This window comes from Sebastes umbrosus, chromosome 4 (genome assembly GCF_015220745.1).
Source record: "Sebastes umbrosus isolate fSebUmb1 chromosome 4, fSebUmb1.pri, whole genome shotgun sequence".
In the NCBI taxonomy this organism is placed as follows: Eukaryota; Metazoa; Chordata; class Actinopteri; order Perciformes; family Sebastidae; genus Sebastes; species Sebastes umbrosus.
In genome coordinates, this window is record NC_051272.1 from 28,669,146 (window position 1) to 28,692,506 (window position 23,361).

A 23,361-nucleotide genomic window follows, 5' to 3' on the forward strand; every position below is an offset into this window, starting at 1 on the left:
CCTCTTACTTGTCATTACCGCATGTGCATTATGTTTAGTCTTTGGTTTGTTCAGGTGTGTGTTTACCTGTAATGAGACACTGGACTTGCTGGTCTTCTCTTTGACTTTAGCCAGAGCTCCTTTAAGTCCAGAGGATTTCTCTGTCATCTCCAGGGCTGCTCTCAGCAGTTTGGGGGTTTCCTGCCTAACAGGGGCTGCTACCTGAGGGGGATCCTTAGCCTCTTCTTTGGGCTCTGGTTTCTTACCCTTGGTGAGCATCTTCCTGTGATTGAGACAGTAACAGACTTCAGTAATAATTACAAACATGCAGACACAGCAACAAGGCTCCTGTATAAGTCCAGTTTTGATCTGGTGACCCCACTACATCTGTACCGTTGGACATACATCTGTACAGGACCTATACGAAGCAGCGAGTACAGCGGTGTTTAAAGTAATTGTTAATCGTGGTTTCAACATAATGATATTTGCTAATGTGTAGTGCCATTGATGTCTAACCTGGCCTTCTTGCGGAGCAGTTTCTTGGACTCGGGGTAGTGGACCAGGATCTCATTCAGGTCTTTCTTGTCGAGGATGAAGAGATTGGCGAATCCGTGGGCGATTACATTGGCTGTGCGCCTGTTACCCCCGCCTACTGCAAGCAAACTGCCAATCAGAGAAAGTATGGTTGAAAAATGACATTTTCCACCACGTTTGACATTTCAATTTCAGGAAAGCAGAGGTCAGTTAGACTTTTTCATCAATGTTGTATGGATTTCATTCATAAAATTAATTAGAACCAAACCTCAAACTGTGAAAATATTTGTCAGAGTTGTAGGCATTTTTAAACGTTTTCACTCAACACCACCTTTTAAAAATCTCTTCACCTGATCTCTCCGAAGACTGATCCTGCCCTGAGAGTGACAAACACCGTCTTCCCATCCGGTCCTCCAACCACCTGCACCTCCCCTGCCTTTATGATGTACATCTCCCGACCCACCTCGCCCTGAGCAAGAGAAAAGATAGAGAGGCCGCACAGATGATGAGAGGGAGAGAGCAATACAAATGGCAAAAAGTTGCCACATACACTTGTCTTCTACAAACAAAACACAGGCAAGTTTACCTTTTTGCAGACGTAATCCCCAGGTAGGTAGACAACAGAGCGTAGGCTTTTCAGCATGTCAAAGATCATCTGTCTGTCACAACCCTGTCAAGAGGGAGGACAAAAAAAGTGATAACAGTGATTTCTTGTTGATCTGTATATGACTAGTGCACTACTTTTACAACACAACTGGGTCTCGCAGAAAGACTGTTCTCATTCAGATGGGATACTCACTGAACAACGCCTGATTTTCTTTCTATTAAGTATATTTTTTTCATGTGTTTTTTAGGAATTCCTACCTGAAAAAGAGGGACTTTGCTGACAATGGAGTAGTTGACGTCTATGGCGATGTCCAGACGCATTTTATCTGGCAGCTGAGTCAGCAGCTCCTGCTCATCTGGAAGGCAGACAGTGAGAGGTACAGCACGACTGAAAGGTCAGATGTATAAGATATACAGTATATGACTGTGTGCACAGAGTGCTCTGCTTACCCAGCATGCCTTGTGATTGCCAGGTGTAGTTGTACCAGGTTTTGACACGGTTCTGCACGTCTTTAGGGATGCGATAGGAGGACATGTATTTAATGGTGTTGTCCATACATGTGCGGTAGTAGGTCTGGCCTGCTGTGGCTGCACCAACCACATCACGCATCTGAGAGACAAAACATGTTGCTGCATGAAGTGCATAATAAGAAGAATAACACCTGGCGCTTTTAATGTTAAGGGGAGGACACCCCAGGTGAATAGGGTAAAAAATGAACTAATAGATACCACCATGAAACTTCCCCAGTTGATTACATTAAGGCAAATATTTTTTGTATTACAAATTTTCTGAAAATGTATGTTGCAAATGAGGCATTATCTTGACAAATTTGCGCTAATTTGCAAAAATTTCCAGAACAGAAATCTGACATATTGGAGTCAAAAGTTTTACACAGGGAATTTTTGGATATCTCTTTGTATCACTCCATAAATCAGAAAATAAAATAAACATTTTCTTTCCGCTGGTCTGAAAGCAGACATGTTATGGAAGCAAAATAGCCCAAAATCTAAAAAATGACCAGTGCATGAAACATTTGTTTGGTTTTACCTGGGGTGTCTCCCCTCAAATATATGAGGAAGGCACAAATGTCTCCATTGTATTTATATAACTACCTGTCCAATCATGATAGAGAAGGCAAAGACTCCGACAAAGTAGTTGATGAGTTGGAAGACAATCTCGAACAGGGTGGTGGGGTCCGGCAGACCGCCGATGGTGATCAGGGTCTTCACTGCAAAGTAGTAACAGCGAATGTAACTGAGCAGAGACAAAGACAGGAGGCGTTAGAAAAGAGACGGAACAAGAAAATGGCTTCAAATTAACATGAATGGGTTTTAATATGTAAAGTAAAAGTCAACAGATGCAACTAGAATAGACCAAGGAAGATATAATGCAGAGTGAGTTCCTCATTGGTCTTCACTTTGCTCCTTTGGGTCTGAAATTTATTTTTTATCACAACAACTGCGCACCAGTCAAACCCCTTTAAACTCCCAACCTAATCATCAAAACGAAACCCCCCAAAAAGCAGTCGTGTGTGTGGTTTGTGTGTGTATGCGTTCATTCCACCAACCTGTTGCCCTCGCCATTGTACACCCACTTGGTTGATCCCAGTCCTGTGAAGGCAGAGCCCCAGTAGTATAGACAGGCATTACAGTGGAGACAGTAAAGGAGATAGGTGGTGGTGCGGATCACCCTGAGAGACAGAGAGTGACACATTTAAACAATTAAAACTAGTTATTTGTTCAGATTCAGATTCAGATTCAGATTCAGACAACTTTATTGATCCCAAGAAGGGCAATTCAATTCACAGCTTACCCCAAAAACACACACAGACAACATCCAGACAACCATCCAAAATGTTATGTCAATCACAGACCAGTAGGACTGACAAACAGAGGTCGGTGAAGGACAGCAATGAGTTAATAAAATATAATAAATAGCAATAAAATAGATAATAGAAAACAAGTAGATAATAAATAGACATTGTTTCATGATTATCATGTAAGGGAACTGTCAATAAAAGTCTCACATGAAATGAGTACTGTTTGAGTTTAATAACCTAATAGCAGAAGGAATAAAAGAGTTGGAGTAACGGTTAGTTCTCCTCACAGGAGCCTGATAACGGCGGCCTGAAGGCATCAATGAGAATTCAGGAGACAGAACATGAAGTGGTTGGCTGATAATACTTTTAGCCTTCTTTACCACCTGATTCTCCCAGAGGGAACACAAGTCTCTTTGTTGGACTCCAGTAATCTTGGAGCAAACCTTAACAATGCTATACAGGCTGTTTTTGTCCTTAGTGGTTAAGCCACTGAACCAACAAATAAAAAAAAAGGTCAGAAGACTTTTGATAAAAGAACAATAAAAGTTAGTTCATCTGTGTTCATCTCAAGGAAGGAAGACAAAGTGAGAAGAAGGACACAGAAAGGATTCAGTGCAGGACAGTTGCCACCACACGATACCATCAGGCTGCAGCTGACCTGTAGATGTAGGCTTTGGTCAAGATGGCCTCTAGACGCTCGTTGAACTCAAAGAAGGAGTTGATCTGGGGAGGCATTGATAGAGAACCGAAAAATATTTAAAGAGTTTCAAAATTGGTTATCAAACATTTGAAAAAGTGATATCTGAATAACTGACATCTGATTTCTCAAAACGAATACATAGAGCCTTGGAAATGAGCTCCTCCTTTGTATTGGTGCCACTCTTACTGATACTACATTTGATATTGTCAGTGGAAGGATTCCTAGTGTGTTGGTTGTCAAAATGTTGATAGTGTAACAGGTTGTAATGGTTGAATCTACAGTAACAATGCTCACCTTCAGCAGCCTGGGTAAGCGAAGCAGAGGGTTGATGCCGGTTTTAAAATAGAAGAGCTCAAGGGGAACAAGGCTGGCTACATCAAACTGAAAAACAGGAAGTTACCACTTCACTGACTGACATGCTTCGATGAATGATTCAACGGAGTGAAGTAAAGCCGAATACACTCAAAAATGTACTTTTGTTCAGCTGTGGCTACTTACTTTGAAGCGATTGGTTTTCATATAATTTTTTCTCATGTCTTTTTTGTCACACTGTAACAAAAACAAAACAACCACAGATATGATTAATCATCCTGGTAGGTTGATAACTGTATTTTGGTCAGCTGAGGTTGGTAACTCTGAGCAAATATGATTCAAAAAAATATATTTTTGCAAAACTGTAACTATATCCTGACAATAATGCATGAGACAGATAATCTGTGAAAAGAAATCAGGCTCCTCTGTGTACTCCTGTGCTCATAATGGCTATTTGCATTAGGAAAAACAACCAATTAGAGCCGAGCAGTCTCCAGCGGTGGGCGGTGCTTGTTTTTGGCTTGACTGTTTTTAACATGATGGCTGGGTCACAAACTCTCTCATTTTACAGTTAAACAGTACACTAAAATATGTTTCTGAAAACATTTGGAGAGTTGAGCAGATGGACCCAAATGCAGGAGATTACAGGCAACTGGAACTTGGGGAAATCATTTTAATTCAATATCAGGTGCAGGCAACTCAACATCTCACAACAAAATCAAGGGTCCAACAAAGACTGAACTGAAAACCAGGACTTAAAATAAAAACTGATCTGACGGGAGGATGAAATGCAGGTGGAGAGATGGGTGGAGAAGCTCAGGTGAGGGGAATGTGGTGATTAGGCAGGAGAACCGGCGGGGAGCTGATTGGCTGGGGAAAAACACTGGGAACAGGAAAGGAGCTGATTGGCTGGGAAGAACTAATGAGGCTGATTCAGAGCAGGTGTGTAGATGAGCAAAGGAGGGAAAGCCAGTACACAAATACACAGGAGGAAAAACACAGCACAGAAAACCCAAAACACAGAAACCAACTCCATCCAGTCTTCAGAAAGTCTGAGGGCATCTGGACACAGTGCAAGATTATGACAAAAGTAACAGAATCTTGATTCATATTTGATCAGCGTTTGCCCAGTTCGTGAATTTCGTGAGCAGTGATTGACAGCTGTTTAGAGACTGCTCAGCTCTGATCGGTTGTTGTTGGTGCAGTGGAAAAATGCAAATGCCAGCAGGAGCACTAGAGGACACAGAGGAACACGATTCTTTTTCAGATTATCCGTCTCATGCACTATAGTGACCTTTTTACAAAAATAACTTGTTATCATTTTGCTCAAAGTTACCAACTGCAGCTTTAAAACAACATTGTCTTTACTTTAAAAAGCGAGCTATGTTAGGCCTGTTGCGATAAATATGTTATTGACTTATCGTATGATATATGGGCATGACCTCAATATTTCCTGTTGTGTTTTTTTTTACATAAGAATGTCTCCAACAGTTTAGCCAACATGATGGCAGAATTAAAAGCAGGGTTTTCCCTACCATTATTCATAAGACTGTGACATTGCACAGACATTGCACGTTGTTGTTAACAGAGCCTGAGAGTCCATTTTATGTATTGTTTGGTTGTATTTTTTTCACATTCCAATTCCAATGTCTGAATATCTTTAAGATTTCAAAGTTCATTGCTCTTTTAAAGGGCGTACTTGCATTATTATGCTATTACATTATCATTATATCAGTCACATAAAATGGTCTTAAAATGACAACAATATCGATTATCTCAGTTATTTCTGGGACAATATATCCTCCAACAAAAGTAGTTATAATGACAGGCCTAAGATACGTATGTGAAAAAAAAATCAATCTTCATATAAAGTACACTAATGTGATAAATGTCACTTCAGCTGTTGATGACTACAATGATTATTTATTTTTTTGTTCACCAGTGTTTCCTGCGTCCCCTGTGACATATTTCAGATTGCCACTATGAGATGGCGCCCAGTTACAGTAAGGCTCGCAGTGTCGCTCTCACTCACCACTATATCCCCTCCACGAACAAACTGCAGGCGCGGCTGGAAGATGGAGATGTCCAGGATGTAGATGAGGTCACACAGGTAGTCGGTCAGAAGCCAATAGTAAATGTTGTCTGGAGTCTGGTAGGGGAAGGCCCAGCGCACTGGGATGAACCATGCGTTCCAGTTCCACGCCAGAGACACCAAAAACATCCACAGCACGTACATTAAGTCTGAGGAGAGAGACAAAGACGAGAAGATGAAGGGAGTGAGAGGGAAGGAGAAATTGAGGGAATTAGACGATAGGACAATAGAAAGTAAGGAGAAACTGGAATTATTCAGTATTCAGTGCAACAACAACTACCACTATATGCTGTTAACTAGAGATTAACGGGAATAAGATCATGACTAATAAACAGGATCTAATCTGTATTATAAAGCAAAATTTGCATTATTTGGAACTTGGTTTTGTGTTAAAGGAGATAGAATAGTGATAGAAAATGGACTGGCTCACAAAGTCATTATGAATGTGAAAAAAGGGAAGAGAGAAGGATAAATGATAGATGATTAGGAGACAGGTGTATAGTAACAGGACAGTACGGTAGATTCACCTTTACCCAAACCTCGTAATGCTTAATTATTGTATCGTCGCATATTAACAGAATAGGTAAAAACATTTCTAGATAGATTTTATGTTATTTTAGAAATTTGGTCAGAACTGTGTGGTTGAAAGCTTAGGAGTCACCAGATAAGACTCATTCATTTCTGAGTGGTTTGAGTGAAGGAGACTCTACTGTACAGGTGGTAGCGGGTGGCGTGTTCGGCTGGGTTCTCACTGGTGAAAGGGTCGATGCTGGCAGGGAAGCGGTAGTGCATACAAGCTTGCATCCACCGAGAAGTTTTCACCTTGCGGCTAGACTGCTCCTCCTCTGCCCCTGTCTCCACTCCTCCTCCTCCTCCTCCCCCTCCTCCTCCTCCTCCTGATGGACCTGCTTGTGCCTCCTTATCTCCTCCGTCCACTGGCTGAGCTCCAGGAGCAGGCTGAGGAGCTGGAGCCGGAGGAGGAGCTGAAGGGAGGAGAGAGGGGAAGGGGCAAAAAGGTCAGAAGATTTTAGATAGTGATGCAAAGAAGATGGTTTACAGACCGGATCAGAGTGCTAAGGTGTTGGTAGATTAGGTCTATAGCTACTGATTAAGCTCTATAGCTGAATAATTTGGTGTGTGTTTGCAGCAGGTGGTGTAGGCTTCTGTTTGCCTATGTGGTGGTCCCCTGAAGGACTTTTTTGTGCCACAAATGAAGCCATGTGCAGAAATTTCTTAGGAAGCTGACTGTTACCTCGTGGCTCAAGATAGAAAAATAACACAATCCAGGTGAGTCTGGAACATCATTCTTTCCAAACTAGAATTACCGCCTCATGGTTGTATGCCTCCGCCAACCAGCTAAAATGCAGTTTACATCCATGTATGTCCAAAGTGTCTAGGGCTAGGGCTGCACGATTTTAACAATATACAGTATCTAATTGCGATTATTTTGACAATTGCAATATGATTTGCGATATTAGATGGAATTATATTTTTCACATCATTATTCTCATTTTCACTGAAAACATATTTAAATGATTATGGAGTGATTTTTGCAGGGATCTGTACCAAACAAAGCTGTTTTCTTAAGTCTTTAGTATACTGTATGATGTGTAGGCCGGGACATCTCTGCAGCACCACAATATTTAATTTAAAATGGTATTTTGACACACATTTCACCTTTAACAAATATTGTGCCTCCTGCAATTGGAAAAATTGCAGTTGGCCATATTGCGAATTTAATACAAATTTTGATTAATTGTAATCGCTTTATCATTTTGTCGTGTTTGACATTTGTGTGAAATTGTCATAATTACCAGAGGAATTCTTGAGTTATGGCCAAAAATGTGTTTTGTGAGGTCACAGTGACCTTTGACCTTCGACCACCAAAATCTAATCAGTTCATCCTTGAGTCCAAGTGGATGTTTGTGCCGAATTTGAGGAGATTCCCTCCAGGCATTCCTGAGATAACACGTTTACGAGAATCTGTACTTACGGACAACCTGAAAACATAATGCCTCCGGCCACGGCTGTCGCTGGCGTGGAGGCATAAAAAGTTACAGGAACAAGGATAGGAACTAATATATGTGGAAAAAGAGAAGTAGTACAAACTTTGTAAAGGCAAATGCTTTGTCAACAAGGACCTAACTGGTCATGGCTTGCTTCAGTAAATACTCAGAAGCTTGTAAATTTCAGTGTGCACACTTCCCCTTTTCAACGGCACGCTGCTGATTTTGTCTTGCATCCACGTCCAATTCAGATATGCACACCGATACATTACTAAATGTGTACTATTATACTATGAAGGATATGTAGCTGGAAACAAGCCTGACAAAATATTCTAGATTTAAGATTATCCTGAATCAGTGATTCCCAAACTCTTTTAAGCCACATGCACCTTTTCAGCTAGAAATTACACCATGTTTATGTTATAAAATTATAATATTTTTATAATTGCTTGTTCTGGCTGTTGTGCTCCTGGAAAACTCAGCACACTGTGTTACTGGCAATCATAATCATAATCACCAAGCATAACTGCAAAGGATTTTTAATTTGGTGATAGCAATGTTTATTGCTTATTTCATACATTTTGATTCTGAAAAAATAAGCATTTTGGCACTCTTTGGCATTCTTAAGGCACCCGTGGCCCACCCTATAGGCACCCATTTTGGGAACCACTGATCAAAAGACTGAGGGGTGAATGAGGGACACTGGTGGTACAACTTTAGGGACGGAGGTGCAAGGAATGAAGCTACTACAGCTACTTCTCACCTGTGTGTGTCTGTCAGTGGGCAGTTTCATGTTGTTGATGCAGATTTTTGTGTTTTTGGACGTCCTTCTTAAATGAGTAGACATTTTCTCCTCTTTTAACCTGGAAATAAAATATACTATCTATAATCTAAGTACCACTTTTGTGTGTTAGGATGCAAGGTTGTGTGCTGTGTGTCCATTGCAGCACTTACGTACAACCAGCTCAGTGTGTGTGTGTGTGTGTGTGTGTGTGTGTGTGTGTGTGTGTAGGTGAAAGAGAGGAAAGGACAGAGACTGTAACTCACAGGGGATGTTGCTGTCTTCATCTGAGCTGTCGGGGTCAATGAGTTTCTCCTTCGCCTTCTCCGTTCTCTCTTTAAACATCCTGACCAGCTCCTGAAGACGCTCGTTGACCACTGTACTGGTCTGACTGGCCGAAGATGCTGGACGTTCTTTAAGTCTTTCAGTAAAAAAAAATAAAGTTAGATGATGCTGATTTTCATTATTGTGAATGTACATGTGTGTGTGTGTGTGTGTGTGTGTGTGTGTGTGTGTGTGTGTGTGTGTGTGTACAATGCTCACATGTCATCTGAGCTATGCAGGCTGGACTGGCTGGGCCAGGCTCTGACAGGGAGGTTTCCTTCCTCATCATCATCTTCACTTTGAGAATGAAGGGTCCTACTGTTTAGGTTAAGTAGACACAGCGACATCATTGGTTCAACTTTGCTGCCTTAGCTGACCTCTTGTTTCCTTTTTAAACTTAAATCTAAATCTAAAAAATATTCTACATCCTGTTAAGCAGTATTTGTGAATGTTAAAAAAGACACATTATCTACATGCACTATATGCTGAGTTCTGCCTTTCGTGCTCACTATTTAACGAGCGAATGAGCAGAGACTGGATTGAATAGTGATGGATAAAATATCAACTGGGCAGCGAGACAGATGGAGACTAGATGATTAACAAGGGTTGATATCTTACATCTTATTCCAGATAGTCCTACGATTCCTTCCACTGCTGTCATGGTTGGTCAGAGTAGCAGGTTTGAAAAGAGTGTGTGTGTGTTCGAGAGAGAGGGATGGGGAAAGAGAGAGGGTTTGTGTGTAGAGTGTGTGCCAGGGAAAGCAGGATATTAATCCAAGAAACACACAACAAGTGAAGATAATCACCTACAGTACTCTACTACAGGCATGGATGGATTATGATGGGTCCCTGCAGGAACAGACACATAAGAGCCCCCCCCACCCTGTCTACATAGGAACCAGACACCCAAACTCAGTCTATTTTTGTTCATTTTGCGTCTCTTTGTGATCAATTTGCATCTCTGTGATTGTTTTGCGTATATTTTTAGTCGTTTTACATCTCGTGGTGGTTTTGCCTCCATTTTTGGTCATTTTGCATCTCTTTGTGGTCAATTTGCATTTCTATAATTGTTTTGCATTTTTCTTTTATCGTTTTTCATCTCTATGTGATTGTTTTGTGTCTATTTCTGGACAATTTGCATTTCTGTGATTGTTTTGCATCCCTTTTTAGTCATTTTACATCAATTTTTTTTATCATTTTGCATCTCTTTGTGGTTGTTTTGTATGTATTTTTTAGATGTTTTGCATCCGTTTGTAGTTGTTTTGCATCTATTTTTAGTCATTTTGCATCTCTGTGATTATCACTATTTTTTGGTCATTTTGCGTCTGTTTGTAGTCAATTTGCATCTCTGTGATTGTTTTGCGTCTATTTTTAGTCGTTTTGCTTCTGTATGTGGTGGTTTTGCATCTATTTTTTGTCGTTATTTGTCTCTGTGGAGTAATTTTGTGTCTCTTTGTGGTGATTTTGCAACCATTTTTAGTCGTTTTTACGTTTCTTTGTGTTTCTTTGCATTTCTGTAGTCATTTTGCATCCCTTTGTTGTTGTTGTTTTGTGTTTGAGTTCATTCAGCTGCTCTCATTCTGTGTTTTTATTTTTTCCAGCGACATGTTATGAGTCAGGACCCTTGACCCCTGGGCCTGTAAATGGTTGCCCCGTTCAGTAATCCATCCATGTCTACAGGTAGGTGACAGAGTGATGATACAAGTGGAAGATTGTGATGCATCCGTTTATTGACTTTTGCTACGTTATGACAATATCCATGCAGTAGCCAAAAGCACATAAATCTGTGAAAGCCATGCAGAACATCACAACACAGAACAACACCAACAATTTTAGCTCCACAATGATTTACGTGATAAACTGCATGTGTTCTGCATAAACACTATGTGCTGGTTTGCTCGTACGTGTCATTTTGGCAGCGCTTACTGTCGTTTATATGCAGAAAAGATTTCACAATCTCGGGATCAAATTGAAAGAAATTTCAGATTTTCCTCAGCAACACATGCAGTTTCTGCAGGACACTGAAATACAGACTGTACTGCAGACAGTAGAGGGCAGCAGATCCATTTCAAACAGCACTGAACAGAGGGGAAACTGAAGCGTTTCACTCCAAAATGATACATTTAATGATTCATTAAAACCATGAAATCATTTGTATTTGATAAGCAAATGTTTTGTAACCAAGAATCCTCTAAATCTTGTATTTTGCCAGTTACCAATGTTTAATCTGATCTCATTTTGGATGAAAACACTCCTCTTGCCAACAGTAATAAATACCAAATAACATATTCTAGTGATGTTACTTTGCATTTCTCTCTTGTGAATTGTTTGCCATGAATGCTTATAAGCTATCCATATGTATTGTTGCCCTGGAGGAAATAGAATAATGACAGAAAATTACAAGCACTACAACTCAAACGATCCATGCAGTTTCCTTACTCTTTATCTCCTTTACTGTGGATGTGAAGCATGAGGGGAGAGAAAAAGATTAAAAATATTGTAATGCACACCCTGATAAACATTTTTAATATTTACTTTTAATACCTACACTCGGCCTATCAATATCTTTTACAATAAGACATACATTATCCACCACTACACAGCAGAAACCTCTTGGTAAAACATTAGATATAAAGAAAAAATATGTGCTGTTTTGTAAGTTAAAAGAGTTGCTGCTGTCCAGATTGCATAAACTACCAGTGGCAGTATTGCTCACCTTTGACGACCTCCAGAAGGGGTCACCGGGACAGTGAGAGTTGTTAGTTTGGGGTCCTGAGGGGTGAGGATTTGGGGGATATTGCTCTGTCCCTCCCCTCCTCCTCCTCCTCCTCCTCTTTTCTCATGGTCTGAGTCGACATCCTCTACATTGACGGCTGGACGAAGGCTGAGGCTCTCTGGAGAGTTTGAAAAAAATGTTTTTGGTGATTAATAAAGAGCATCACAAATAATGTGAATGTGTATTTGGGACGAATAGGACTGTCGTACAGCAGTGCCAAGGGCAAAGCAGGTTACAATTACAAGCAGAGGCAAGGCAGGACAGTGTGAGAGAGGAGCAGATTTACCAGGGCCTACATCGGGCTAATGCAGGGCTGCCCAAAGTGGGGCCCGCGGGCCAAAGTTGGCCTGCCATCAGGTTCGGTTTGGCCCGCCAGATGTTAGCAAATGTTTTGACTGACTTTACCGTCTTTCGGAGGCTGTAGCAGGTTCGGTTTTAGAGGTAGAGTGAAGTACCGGAATAACATTAAACTAGAAAACCTAAGGTATCCATTGGTAACAACCATGTCATGTTAGCTAAATAATATTCCAAAGTTAGGTGAAATTTTGGTGAGAAAAAACTAGCACGGCCATTTTCAAAGGGGTCCTTTGACCTCTGACCTCAAGATATGTGAATGAAAATGGGTTCTATGGGTACCCACGAGTCTCCCTGTAGAGACTTTATGATGATCACATGGGGCAAAACCATGCAGTTTTTTGAATGCAGTATAAATGTGTTATTTTGGCCTATTCTAAAAATGGTGCATTTGAATATTTCTGCACGCTGTGGTCACTAAACAGTCTTGGAAATGCATAAATTGGGTATGACTGGAAATGAGCCCAATTGCATTCAGCAGGTGGGTTTTAGGGGGTTAACAATGTAAAAGATTCAATTAAGGGGACTTGGGATCCTCGCACCATTTTGCATCTTAACAATACAATGCAATAGATGTTTACTTTTGGCCTGTGTTCCACCGTTGAGTTACAGTTTTGGCCCTCCAAGGGAAAAAGTTTGGGCGCCCCTGGGCTAATGCAAGACGATCCACCTGTGAACCTGTATACGACTGCCCTGATAGCTGGGAGGACTAGCTTACTCAGTCCTGCCAATCAGGCTCATGGTACACTGTCGTTAACAGTCCTTATGCTGCCTCCTTTTGTACATTGTTTACAGTTTGTTGCAGACTTTATCAGATTTCCTGAATCATGTTTTTACAAGACAACATAGTGGAATAGTTTGAGGATGTTACATGATCACCTCTTTTTCTTAGCTTTCTATCTTCAAGGCCCTGGCAAACAAATTAACGCTGTTATTCACGTCCCGCCTGAGCTTATTTGAGCACTGACACAATGAGACAACACATACAAAAGTCCACCACCACATCACAAAGCCGCTACTGTTTTTTTCCCCCCACCGACAGCGTGCTCATAATCCTGAACACACCGTCAGTGCATTTACCATGACATCTGAACTCAGTTGATCATTTAAAGCTTGCAAATTTCTTTGTCAATAATTGTTTTTAAATAAAGTTTAGGGGCAATCAGCTGTTCATTTAGTTTATCCTGATTATACTGCCACGCATTATGAGGCAACTGTTTATTACTGATTGTGGCTGAGTTCAGGTATCTACGAGGATGATGAGGACAACGGAACACAGTTAACTTTCCAATGCTGCAGATTCACCTGCTGGTCTCACTGCTGGAATGTCTGAATCATCTTCGATGAAGAACGCCGGGTTAGAGAGACCCGACAGCTGGCGGGATGGCGAGTTAAGCTGCTTTGATGGGGGGCTGACAATTGGCGGCAGGCGTGGGTAAGATGGCACATTGGGCAATTCAAGGGCGCTACCATTTGGGGAGGATGGAGATGGGGAGCGGGACCGGAGGTGAGGGTGGTGAGGAGGAGGGAGAGGGGAGTGTCGGACTAGCCGGTTCAATTCGACATCTGGCTGATTCTTGTCTTGCTTCTGTTTTTGCTGTTGTTGTTGTTTCTTAGGCATCTTGAGGCATAAGGCTGTTTAGGCGGTTCTGGACGTTGAGGAAGTACTGTTGCGCTTGGCTGGGAAACTCGGAGAGCTTCTGCGGGATGGTTGAAAGGCTCTGGGAAAGACTGAAACCGACTGAACCCTCAGAGTTTTTGGGCATTAACTCAGTCAGAGTCTGGGCGATGTTTCGGGGGACCTGTGTGAGTCGGATCTGGGAGAGCTCTTGGCGCAGCTCAGGGGGTAGGGTGGGTAAGAACTTGGTAACGTCAGAGAGCTGGGTGGGTAGCTTAGGCATGGAGGGTAGTTTGGGAGCGGAGATGCCGTTCTCTTTGAAGAACGCGTTGATGTTGCCGAGGCACTCGGAGGTGTGAGGAATGCGCATCAGGCAGCTCTTAAATGCATCACAGCTGACTGGAGCTACAGAGGAGACAGGTTGATAGGCAGATATACAGTCATCCAGGATAGAAGCAAGATGGGAGATGGCTTCAGTAGACAGTCACACAGCAACGAAGTCAGTCTGAATGACTCTTCTAGAGGAGAAGATGGATAATGACCATGGCCTACAGTCACCAGGTGACATGTACACTAATGAAATCAAACCGACAGTCTCACAGCAGCTGAATCTGTTAGATTTGTGTACTTAGACACAAATTTTCCTTTTTTTTGTGACGCTCAGCAAGACTTTCAACAACGTATTTTTCATGTTTTCATACTAATGTTCAGCAACACGTGATGCATGTGTCAATTTCAGCTTCAGCCTTTTCAAAATAAAACTACTTAGTTAGGTTTAGGAATAGATCAACTTGGTTAGAATAAGGCAACAAGCTACCTAGTTAGGTTTAGGAAAAGATCGCGGTTTGGGTTAAAATAACTCCGGAAGTTCTGTAACTTAAGTACGAAAGTAATGTGACAAATAAATCAACTTTGACTTGTGATTTCACACAGGACATGAGTCTTGTGTTTTTTGACCCTTCCATCCACCCTGACCTTTTCCCTACACGGCGTTCGCCGCTCTTTATACTTTTGGTTCACAATTACGTGGATTACATACATATTGATTGATTTCATGCAGAACATCATGAAAAAAATGTGAAATTTGTGTGTATGTACATGAATCAATACATTCAATTTCGTTACTATTTCACAAACTGCTGTGCGACTGGGCTGATCAAACATAGCCGTAGTAGTCCGGATGAAGACAAAAAACAGCAGTCAGTTAAGCAGCTTGTGAGTTCAACACAACACAAGCCGCCAGTCAGGCATACAGGAAAGAGACTGCTAATTAGAGCTGTAATATAACAGCTCCAACCACAGTCAAATATAGAACAAAAAAACAAACCTAGCAAAATTAGAATAGCAGGCTACATACCACCACAATCGTCGCCAGTAGCTTCCTCCTACAAAAAAAACACAAAGCATATGAATGAATGGCAGGGGAGTGGTGAGCATCAGCTTGGATCGGATATGACATATGTTGACTGGTAAAAAATATCAAAATGAATCACACATCTGTGTATGATAGGTCCCCACACAGCTAACATTGACATTTGAATGAGCCTGAGGCTAAATAATTCAAATCTATTGCTCCTTTCGGTCCTGCATGGGCTAAACATATGATAAGATAATGTGTAGCTAAAACAGAAATTTTGATGGGCAAAAGGAAGGGAATATTTACCAGAAAGCTTGTACATATGTCTCATTTGTGACTAAAACATATCTGTTATGTAATGTGAAAATTTTGTTTTGAGTTCTTCTGATTCAAAGTTTTTTCTAAAGTAAGACATGAAAGGACAGAGAACGAAAGGAAACAAAGAAATAGACAAGTAGGGAGAAAGAACCCTCTAAAAAATAAAAGGGATTTATATATATGACTGATATTCCTCAATAAGGTCAGGCAATGCAGGAGGTTGAATTAAATGAGTCATGTGTATTACAGTCACATGGGTCATGAGGTGAAACATTTATCACTGTGGACATTACTTTTTCACCAGCTTTGTCAGCGTTAGTGTCTTCTTTTGACGTCTGCGGCTGCTGGGTTACAGGCTCATCTCCTGAGTTGGCTTCCTGGGTCTTGGTCTCTGGTTCTGCTTCAGGCTCTGGCTCTGGATCTGGCTCCGGCTCAACTGGTTCAGGACTTGGAGGTGGAGAGGGCGAGGTCCGCTGTGGCTCTGCATTTTTTTTAAGTATAGATTTCATGAGATTGAATCATTAGAATACCCAACAGTCACAAACGTACATCTGCCTGATGCAGATATTATAGAAATACACGATGATGTATAAGATATAAAGGTTTCAACATATTACATTTAGAAATAATATACAAAGTTTGTACTTGGATTATAGCATGCTATCTACTTTGATTTTATGTCTCTTTCCAACTACAATCTTATCTACAATCTTTTTCAAGGGGACGATACAGTCAAACAAAATAAAATAAAGTGCAACAACAGTATGTGTGGCTACCTGGTTCCTTAACGGTAGGTTCCTCAGTCTCCTCAGCAAGGTTCTGTTCCAGTCTGCAGGACAGGACAGGGAAATGGACTTGCATTTATATAGCTCTTTTCTAGTCTTCCAACCATTCAAAGCGCTTTACACTACATGCCAACATTCATCCATTCACACACACATTCATAAACTGATGGAAAAGACTGCCATACAAGTTGACAGCTGCTCATCAGGATCTAAAGTAATCATTCATACACACTCGCACAGCCTTCGGGGGGCAATTGGGGGTTCAGTATCTTGCCCAAGGACACTGACATGCGGACTGGAGGACACTGACATGTGGACTGGAGGAGCCGGGAATCGAACTGCCAATCTTTCGATTAATGGACGACTCAGTTTAGCTTTTGAGCCACAACTGCCACAGGTGACATAAATTATTGGACAATTCATGTATCAGGCTGTCTGGCAGTGTGAGGTCCCCCACACTGAGCCCACTCTTCAGTAGTGTCAATGTAACTTGGTCTATTAAATGACGGTTGGTTGTATTAAATGAATACTGCAGTTAGGATGAAAATGCTGGTATTTCTAGGGAAAACCTAATTTCCATGGTACACTTCCAGCTATTTTGGAAAGTCAACATTTACAAACACAGACAGCCATTTTTCCAAAGTACTAAGACTTGAGTAAATAATGTTTATTTATGTGGGCTCATTGACTCTTGTTTGCACCCTTTTGAAATGTTTGGGTGTATTTGGACGGATTAAAAACACATTTAAGTGGTTTTGATTTCCGATGGAAATCGGATGTGGCTCACTTTTCAAAGTGATGATACAGGAAGTCTAATAATGCAAAACTGGGCTTCAAGACCTGTTGTAGCTGCACAATACAGAAATAATTAAAATAATTTTTAATGTTTTATATTAGGGTAGATTTTACTTGTTTTTAGCACTATAGGATTATGTATCTGCAGTATGCAGCACACATTTGATGTTTCAACACATTTACATAAGGTGTTGCAATAATGACCCAATGTACACAGGTAACAATGACACATTATTTTATAGACTGCACTTATGAAGGTTATAGAAGGATGAATGTAATTGTTATTTAATTCAATTTTGTACTCTCCTCACCTATTCTTTACTGAATAATGACTACACAACAAAAAACATTGAAACACAAAATGCAGGTTACATCCAAGCAGACTGACGCACTTTTCATTTGATACTGGAAAATGTGGAATATAATAATAATAATAATAATAATAATAATAATAATAATAATAATAATAATACAATTGTATTTGTTTTTTATTTGGAAGCATTAACTTACTCAATGCTGGCTAGTTGTTATTGTTTTCTCCAATGTTGTTAGAATAAACACCTGTAACAGGCAAGCTGACGGTAATTGTCTGTTTACACCATAACTTATTCATTTCATAACATAGTCCATCACCTACCATTACCTTATCACACGACACTCACTTTCTCCGCCAATATTCACGCGCGTTAATCGTTAATAGTCCCGACAGAAAATGTCCACGAGCGTCGAGACACGACAAGTAATACGAACTGAAGCTGAAGCAGGTCAGGAGATTTTAGATATTTTAGAAAAACAACAGGGAAAATGTTCCATCACATCTCCGTCCATCATTTTCCCTGCGTGAGTCTCCAGACGTGAAACAGTAGCATCAGGTGCGCACCGTTACCTGGGGAACCGTTGAGAGGGGGCGGGAGGAGGAGGTCGGCTGTTGCCAAGGGAAGCTGTGGTTGCTATGGGCACGGTAGTGTGATGCTGAGACAGCGCGCAGCAAAGATCACATAACGAGAACCCACGGGATTTGGGACCTGACAGCCAAGTGACTGTGCTGGATCAGTACTGGGAGCTGAATTCATATGACTGGCAGAGCAACTGGGAATAATATAGGCCTAACTGTACATTTAAGAAAACTACTTTGGTAAAATTTCGCTTAACTTAGTTTTTTTATTCATGCTATTTTATACTTGTGATGGAATTTTCTGTCAATTCCTCTCTCCTGCTCGGGAGGTCAGAGTGTTTCTCAGAGTGTCCCTCTTTTGACATTATTGGGTTGGAGTCCTGTCTAGTGGAGCCGCCTTTATCTGTACAGCTGAGTCTGTAGTGGGGACCATAGAGCCAGTCGCTGGGGCAACCATGGCCAGAGATGCCAGAGGAACGGAGTAAGTCAAAACATGATAAGGGTAAAACACTGAGCACCAGGGAGGAAGGGCAGAGTTGTGAGGCCTTCACGCAGAGAGCACCTCAATGGTGGAGACCTGACAATTGCTCCTTGATCAAGTTTCAATAAACCTTCTGTGTAAGACATCAACAGCTCCGGGGCCTCTTCCTTCCTATTGAGTTAACTTGGGTATCAGAAATTCCACCACATTACTTCTACAACAATACAACTACATTTCAGAGGGAAATAGTGTACTTTTCATGGGCGATTCTAGGATCAAATCTTTAAGGGGGCTCGGCCAACAATGAGAATGTGACATGTGTACAGTCAAGGTTGTAGGCTTCGTTTCAGCATTGGAGGGGTCACATATTAAGTGTGTGTGTGGGGGGGGGGGGGGGGGGGGGGGGAGGTCAGGGGCTCCATCCCCAGGAAATTTTGAGCGTGGAACACTTCATTTCCTGCATTCTGGTGAATTTTACGTATCAATTTTTTACCTTTTCTGCATCAAGCTATGGTGGAAATGTCTTTAATTATGTAAAGTCGTATCCTGTACAGATTCTAAAGCCCCCTGAGGCAAATTCGTGATTTGTGATATTAGGCTATATAAATAAAATTGGCTTTACTTGACTTCAAGAAAAACACAAAATTCAGATGACAGGTGACAATTCAAAATATTGACAAAAATATGATGTCATTCTGTATTGCTTTCAAATATTTATTCTCCTGATAAACTTTTCTCATTTAATGTTATCCCGTTATACATGTATATTATATGGCATGCAAATAACTGCTTGGCTTTTGCCCCAAACTGCATGTGATTATCATAAAGTGGGCATGTCTGTAAAGGGGAGACTCGTGGGTACCCATAGAACCCATTTTCATTCACATATCTTGAGGTCAGAGGTCAAGGGACCCCTGTGAAAAGGTAAGGTAAAGACTGATCCCGCTACATCCTCTTAAAGACAGTAATGTCGGCCGGGGATTGCCGGCGATCCTATGGGTCAAGTAAAGGATCTGAATATTTCTTTCACCATGGAGTCTCTTGCTAATTTCATCATCAGTTCAACAAGCTGCTGGAGACACTGATAAGATGTGGAAATTTCCTCTTGAATTAAAGTCATCAGAATAGTTTGTAAGTTTAGAACTGTGTTTATAAAGAAAACCTTGCCAATATAAACATTCTATGTGTATCTAACAGTCAAAGCAGAAGAGCAGTATGATACAAATTCTAGGTGAAAGACTGAGTGGGTTGAGGGTCCTACAAAGGATTCCAAGGAAGTTAAGGACGGAGAAGCTTCCATATTTGCGTTCTTACTCTGTGACTTTACTGTGGTCCACTTTGCTCTCCTCTTCTTGTGGCGCTGGCAACCTGGTCACAGTGAACACGCAGCGTCACATCACTTCACTTCACTTCACGTCACGTCACTTCACATCACTTCACTTCACAAGGACGCTCCCGTAGCCAAAATACAAAAAATGACGACACTTTATCTCTCTCTAATCGAGCACGAGTTCTTACTCTGCTTCAGGCCCCTCCTCCAGCAGTTCTCGACTCCCCAGTGAGAGATTGAGGGACTGTCTCTCACTGGTCATCTGTCTGATGGCCTTCTCAGCTGTCTCCCTGGCCACCTCTTCAGCCATACGGGCCATCTCCGTGCGCTCCTGTAGCAGACTAAAGAGAGACAGGACACACTGATGTGATTGTGCTCAGTGGGAATGTTTGTAATGTAGTAAATGAAATGTGGGATGTGTCAAGAGTCTTCTTTTCTTATACCTCTGGCCCAACACCAAACCGGGTTAATTTAGCCTTATCAATGTTTCGACCACTGTTGTATATCTGCTGCTTAAATCAAACTACATAGACAGGAAGACTATAAGGGCATATGTAACAGGGTAGACCTGTATCATCACTTTCATATCAGCTCACCTTCACACTGAGTGGGAATGGTTTTGTGTGTGTGCTTGTGGGGGTAGAGGGTATTCACTTATGCTGTGAGCTCATTTCTGTGATTCACGTGCTGATTGAAGGCAGGTGTGCCTCCACTCTGAAGTCCACTTAAGTCACATGCAGCAGATACTGCTCTCTCATTCTCCTTGTGTACTCTGTGTTCAGGGTCATTTCCAAGTGCTGTGGTCTGAAGGCTGAGTTGGATTTCCTTGAGGCTGAAGTGTGTTTCTAGCCTAGTCCATGGTATGGCTCAGAAGACTGGACTGGACTCAGGACAATGACTGCTTTCCCTTCATCCCTTAGTAATCGAGGATAATTAGTACTGCGACTACTGAAGTGATTTCCCCTTGATTTTAGTGTTTATAATAATAAAATAAGCTTTTAAACTTTCCCTGTGTTGTTGTTTTGCCCTTTGTTGAGACTGTTTACCCAAATCTAGAATCTGCAGGTCTGCCGCAAAGTATTGCAGTGGGTTTGTTACACATAAAGCAAGGCAATCCATTAAAGAGAGACATAAAGTTGCAGCTTGTGTTATTGCTTGATCCTTAAGTTAATCAGGGAGAATATAATTGATGACGCTATGTGATAGAGCTCTTAAATGATTATGACGTTAAGGGATACAGTATTTTAAAAGTACATTTGTTGAGGTTTGTGGCATTTGTTCCTGAAAAGCATCCAGCATGTTGGCTTAACTGGAAATGCTGGTATTATTGGCTAGTCTGGGTCCAGTATTGTGACTACTCTTTAGGCCTTAGGAAGTACGCTTAAAGATGACCTATTATGCTTTTGTGCTTTTCCCCATTTCCTTTAGTGTGTTATATCATTTTTTGTGCATGTAAAAGGATTGTAAAGTTATAAAGCCCAAAGTCCACGCCAAAGGGAGTTACTCTCCCCCACAGAAACACTGCTCCTGAACTGCCTGAAACACCTTGCTTGAAGTCCCGCCTTTTCTTCCGTAATGTGGGGATGTCATCAGTTAACACGTTTGCAAAATACCTGTCTAGCGGCTAGTTTGGCACACCTTCAAACAAAGCTAGTTAGAGCGTAGTCTGAAGAGTTTTTTTTCGATTGGCCAATCACAACAAAGTGGGCCAGCTGACCAATCAGGGCTTTTCAGGAGGGGGGGCAGGAGGTCAAACAGACAGAGGGTGAAAAGAGGTGCCGCAGCACAGCCGGTCGGAGAAAGATAAAGCATTCTTTGAATATTAAAGCATGTAAACATGTTCTATAAACACCAAATACAAGTATGCACCTGAAAATGAGCATAATAGGTCCTCTTTAACTAACTTCCATTATCTTAATTATTATTTGATATGATAGGGGGAATTTACATCCAGTGGAAGTGACTTAAAAAATGGTTAATGACTGCAGCTCTGACCACCTCCATTCTCTTGTTCTCCACCTGTCTTACCGTTCCTCCATGTTAGCAAAAGCTACATCTTCAGCCTCCTTCTTGATGTTTTCAATGAACGGCGTCCAGCGACCCGTCTGGGTCTCAGCATCTTCTTGAGATTTTGACACACCATCTGATGGCTCTGGTTCTGGCTCTGGGTCTGGCTCTGGGTCTGGCTCTGGGTCTGGCTCTGGCTCTGACTCTGGCTCTGGCTCTGGGTCTGGCTCTGGGTCTGGTTCTGGGTCTGGCTCTGGGTCTGGCTCTGGGTTGGACTGTGTCTGCTGCGTCGCTTCCTGCTGTTGGTTAGCTTTGGACTGATCTTTCTGTTTCTGCTGGCACTCGTTGTCCGAGTCCACGTCTTCTAGTATCATGTCGGGTTTGAGATTGGATGAAGCTAGGAGAGGGTGACAAGCGGCGATTTGTGTGTAAGAATGGACATTAAAGATGTTGGTGATGGATTTGGTTTTGGGTTTGTATTATGAAAAAGGTGTATTTGATCTTATGACAGAAGAAATAAATCTACTGTGCATACCATACAGGACTGTTTCTAATACAGGTAAACAGCTGTACTCAAGTTTCTACATGCTCACTTGTGAGGGGTTTATTTCATGTTGGAGGTTTATGAGAGATGGAAAACATCCACTACAGCTTTTCATATTTAATTCATCTTTATGTGTAGAGTATGCATGGAAGGTGTTATTGATAAGACCACCACATAAAATAATTTCACATTGAATCTTTATTACTCCTGTAGTATCCTTACATTACAGTATGAAATGACATAAATGTGTTCTAACACCTTGTCTGCATGATAGTCAGTCTATTTTCAATGTATGGTTCTTTCAAATCAAGTCAAGCCTTTTAAAACAACACCACATTCCACATTTCCCCAGGCCACATTTCACAGTTCAAAACCATAGCAATCGATCAAAATAGGACGACTCTTACATTTGTGTTGTGCAACCTCAATTAAACTGTGGAAAAGCTCACTCAAACTGTTACACGATCAAGAACCAATCTCAATCTTCTTAGAACACAAATATTAGTAGATTCTTAAGGAGTAGGACTTCTACATTAAAATAAACTATTAATAAGATTTCCTCTAAATATCAAGTATAAATACAGCTGCAGTTTGTCCACAAATAACACAATCATAAATGAACATAGCTGCCATTTAATTATTATCTCCAGATTTCTGTGAATTGGGAAAGGAAGACTGGACATCTTATGCTGAAATTCTTCTTGTGTTTAAATGAATTACCAGTGAATCATCTTTTATTTATCTCCTATTGCTCTTTTTCTGGATATGAAAATGGCAACATGAATATAAAGTTTACATATAATAAATAAATAAAGTAACATAAAAATGTTCTGTCTGCAATTGTTTTTCGAATGAAACCTGCAGTAGTTTCAAATAAATGGCAATTCCTAAATGTTTCTGTGTCAAACAGAAAATGTGCAAAAGACTGAAGACAGAAGACTCATCTA

The 23,361-nt window shown here is 41.1% G+C and overlaps 1 protein-coding gene and 1 long non-coding RNA gene across 4 annotated transcripts in view; one reads left to right on the forward strand and one right to left on the reverse strand.

Moving 5' to 3' along the window:
• LOC119487651 (cyclic nucleotide-gated cation channel beta-3-like) overlaps nt 1-23,361 on the reverse strand; it is a 31,605-nt gene that overhangs the window by 517 nt on the left and 7,727 nt on the right. For 2 of the 3 annotated variants that reach the window (XM_037768693.1, XM_037768692.1), the window contains exons 13-36: nt 21,892-22,267; nt 20,052-20,204; nt 19,848-19,901; nt 16,354-16,406; nt 15,871-16,058; nt 15,260-15,287; nt 11,871-12,048; nt 11,594-11,608; nt 9,773-9,808; nt 9,374-9,472; nt 9,097-9,251; nt 6,796-7,026; nt 5,984-6,192; nt 4,138-4,188; nt 3,934-4,020; nt 3,598-3,662; nt 2,688-2,810; nt 2,233-2,374; nt 1,570-1,729; nt 1,378-1,475; nt 1,100-1,183; nt 864-982; nt 496-642; nt 67-262 (exon numbers count right to left, since the gene is read on the reverse strand). In XM_037768693.1, coding sequence (XP_037624621.1) covers nt 67-262; nt 496-642; nt 864-982; nt 1,100-1,183; nt 1,378-1,475; nt 1,570-1,729; nt 2,233-2,374; nt 2,688-2,810; nt 3,598-3,662; nt 3,934-4,020; nt 4,138-4,188; nt 5,984-6,192; nt 6,796-7,026; nt 9,097-9,251; nt 9,374-9,472; nt 9,773-9,808; nt 11,594-11,608; nt 11,871-12,048; nt 15,260-15,287; nt 15,871-16,058; nt 16,354-16,406; nt 19,848-19,901; nt 20,052-20,204; nt 21,892-22,267 — 3,047 coding nt within the window. The remainder of the gene's footprint in view (nt 1-66; nt 263-495; nt 643-863; nt 983-1,099; nt 1,184-1,377; nt 1,476-1,569; nt 1,730-2,232; nt 2,375-2,687; nt 2,811-3,597; nt 3,663-3,933; nt 4,021-4,137; nt 4,189-5,983; nt 6,193-6,795; nt 7,027-9,096; nt 9,252-9,373; nt 9,473-9,772; nt 9,809-11,593; nt 11,609-11,870; nt 12,049-15,259; nt 15,288-15,870; nt 16,059-16,353; nt 16,407-19,847; nt 19,902-20,051; nt 20,205-21,891; nt 22,268-23,361) is intronic. The other variant, XM_037768694.1, reaches the window with a different exon arrangement.
• LOC119487652 lies at nt 4,629-16,053 on the forward strand. The gene is made up of 3 exons (XR_005206753.1): nt 4,629-5,041; nt 10,756-10,834; nt 15,933-16,053. It is a non-coding gene; the product is annotated as an uncharacterized LOC119487652 (long non-coding RNA).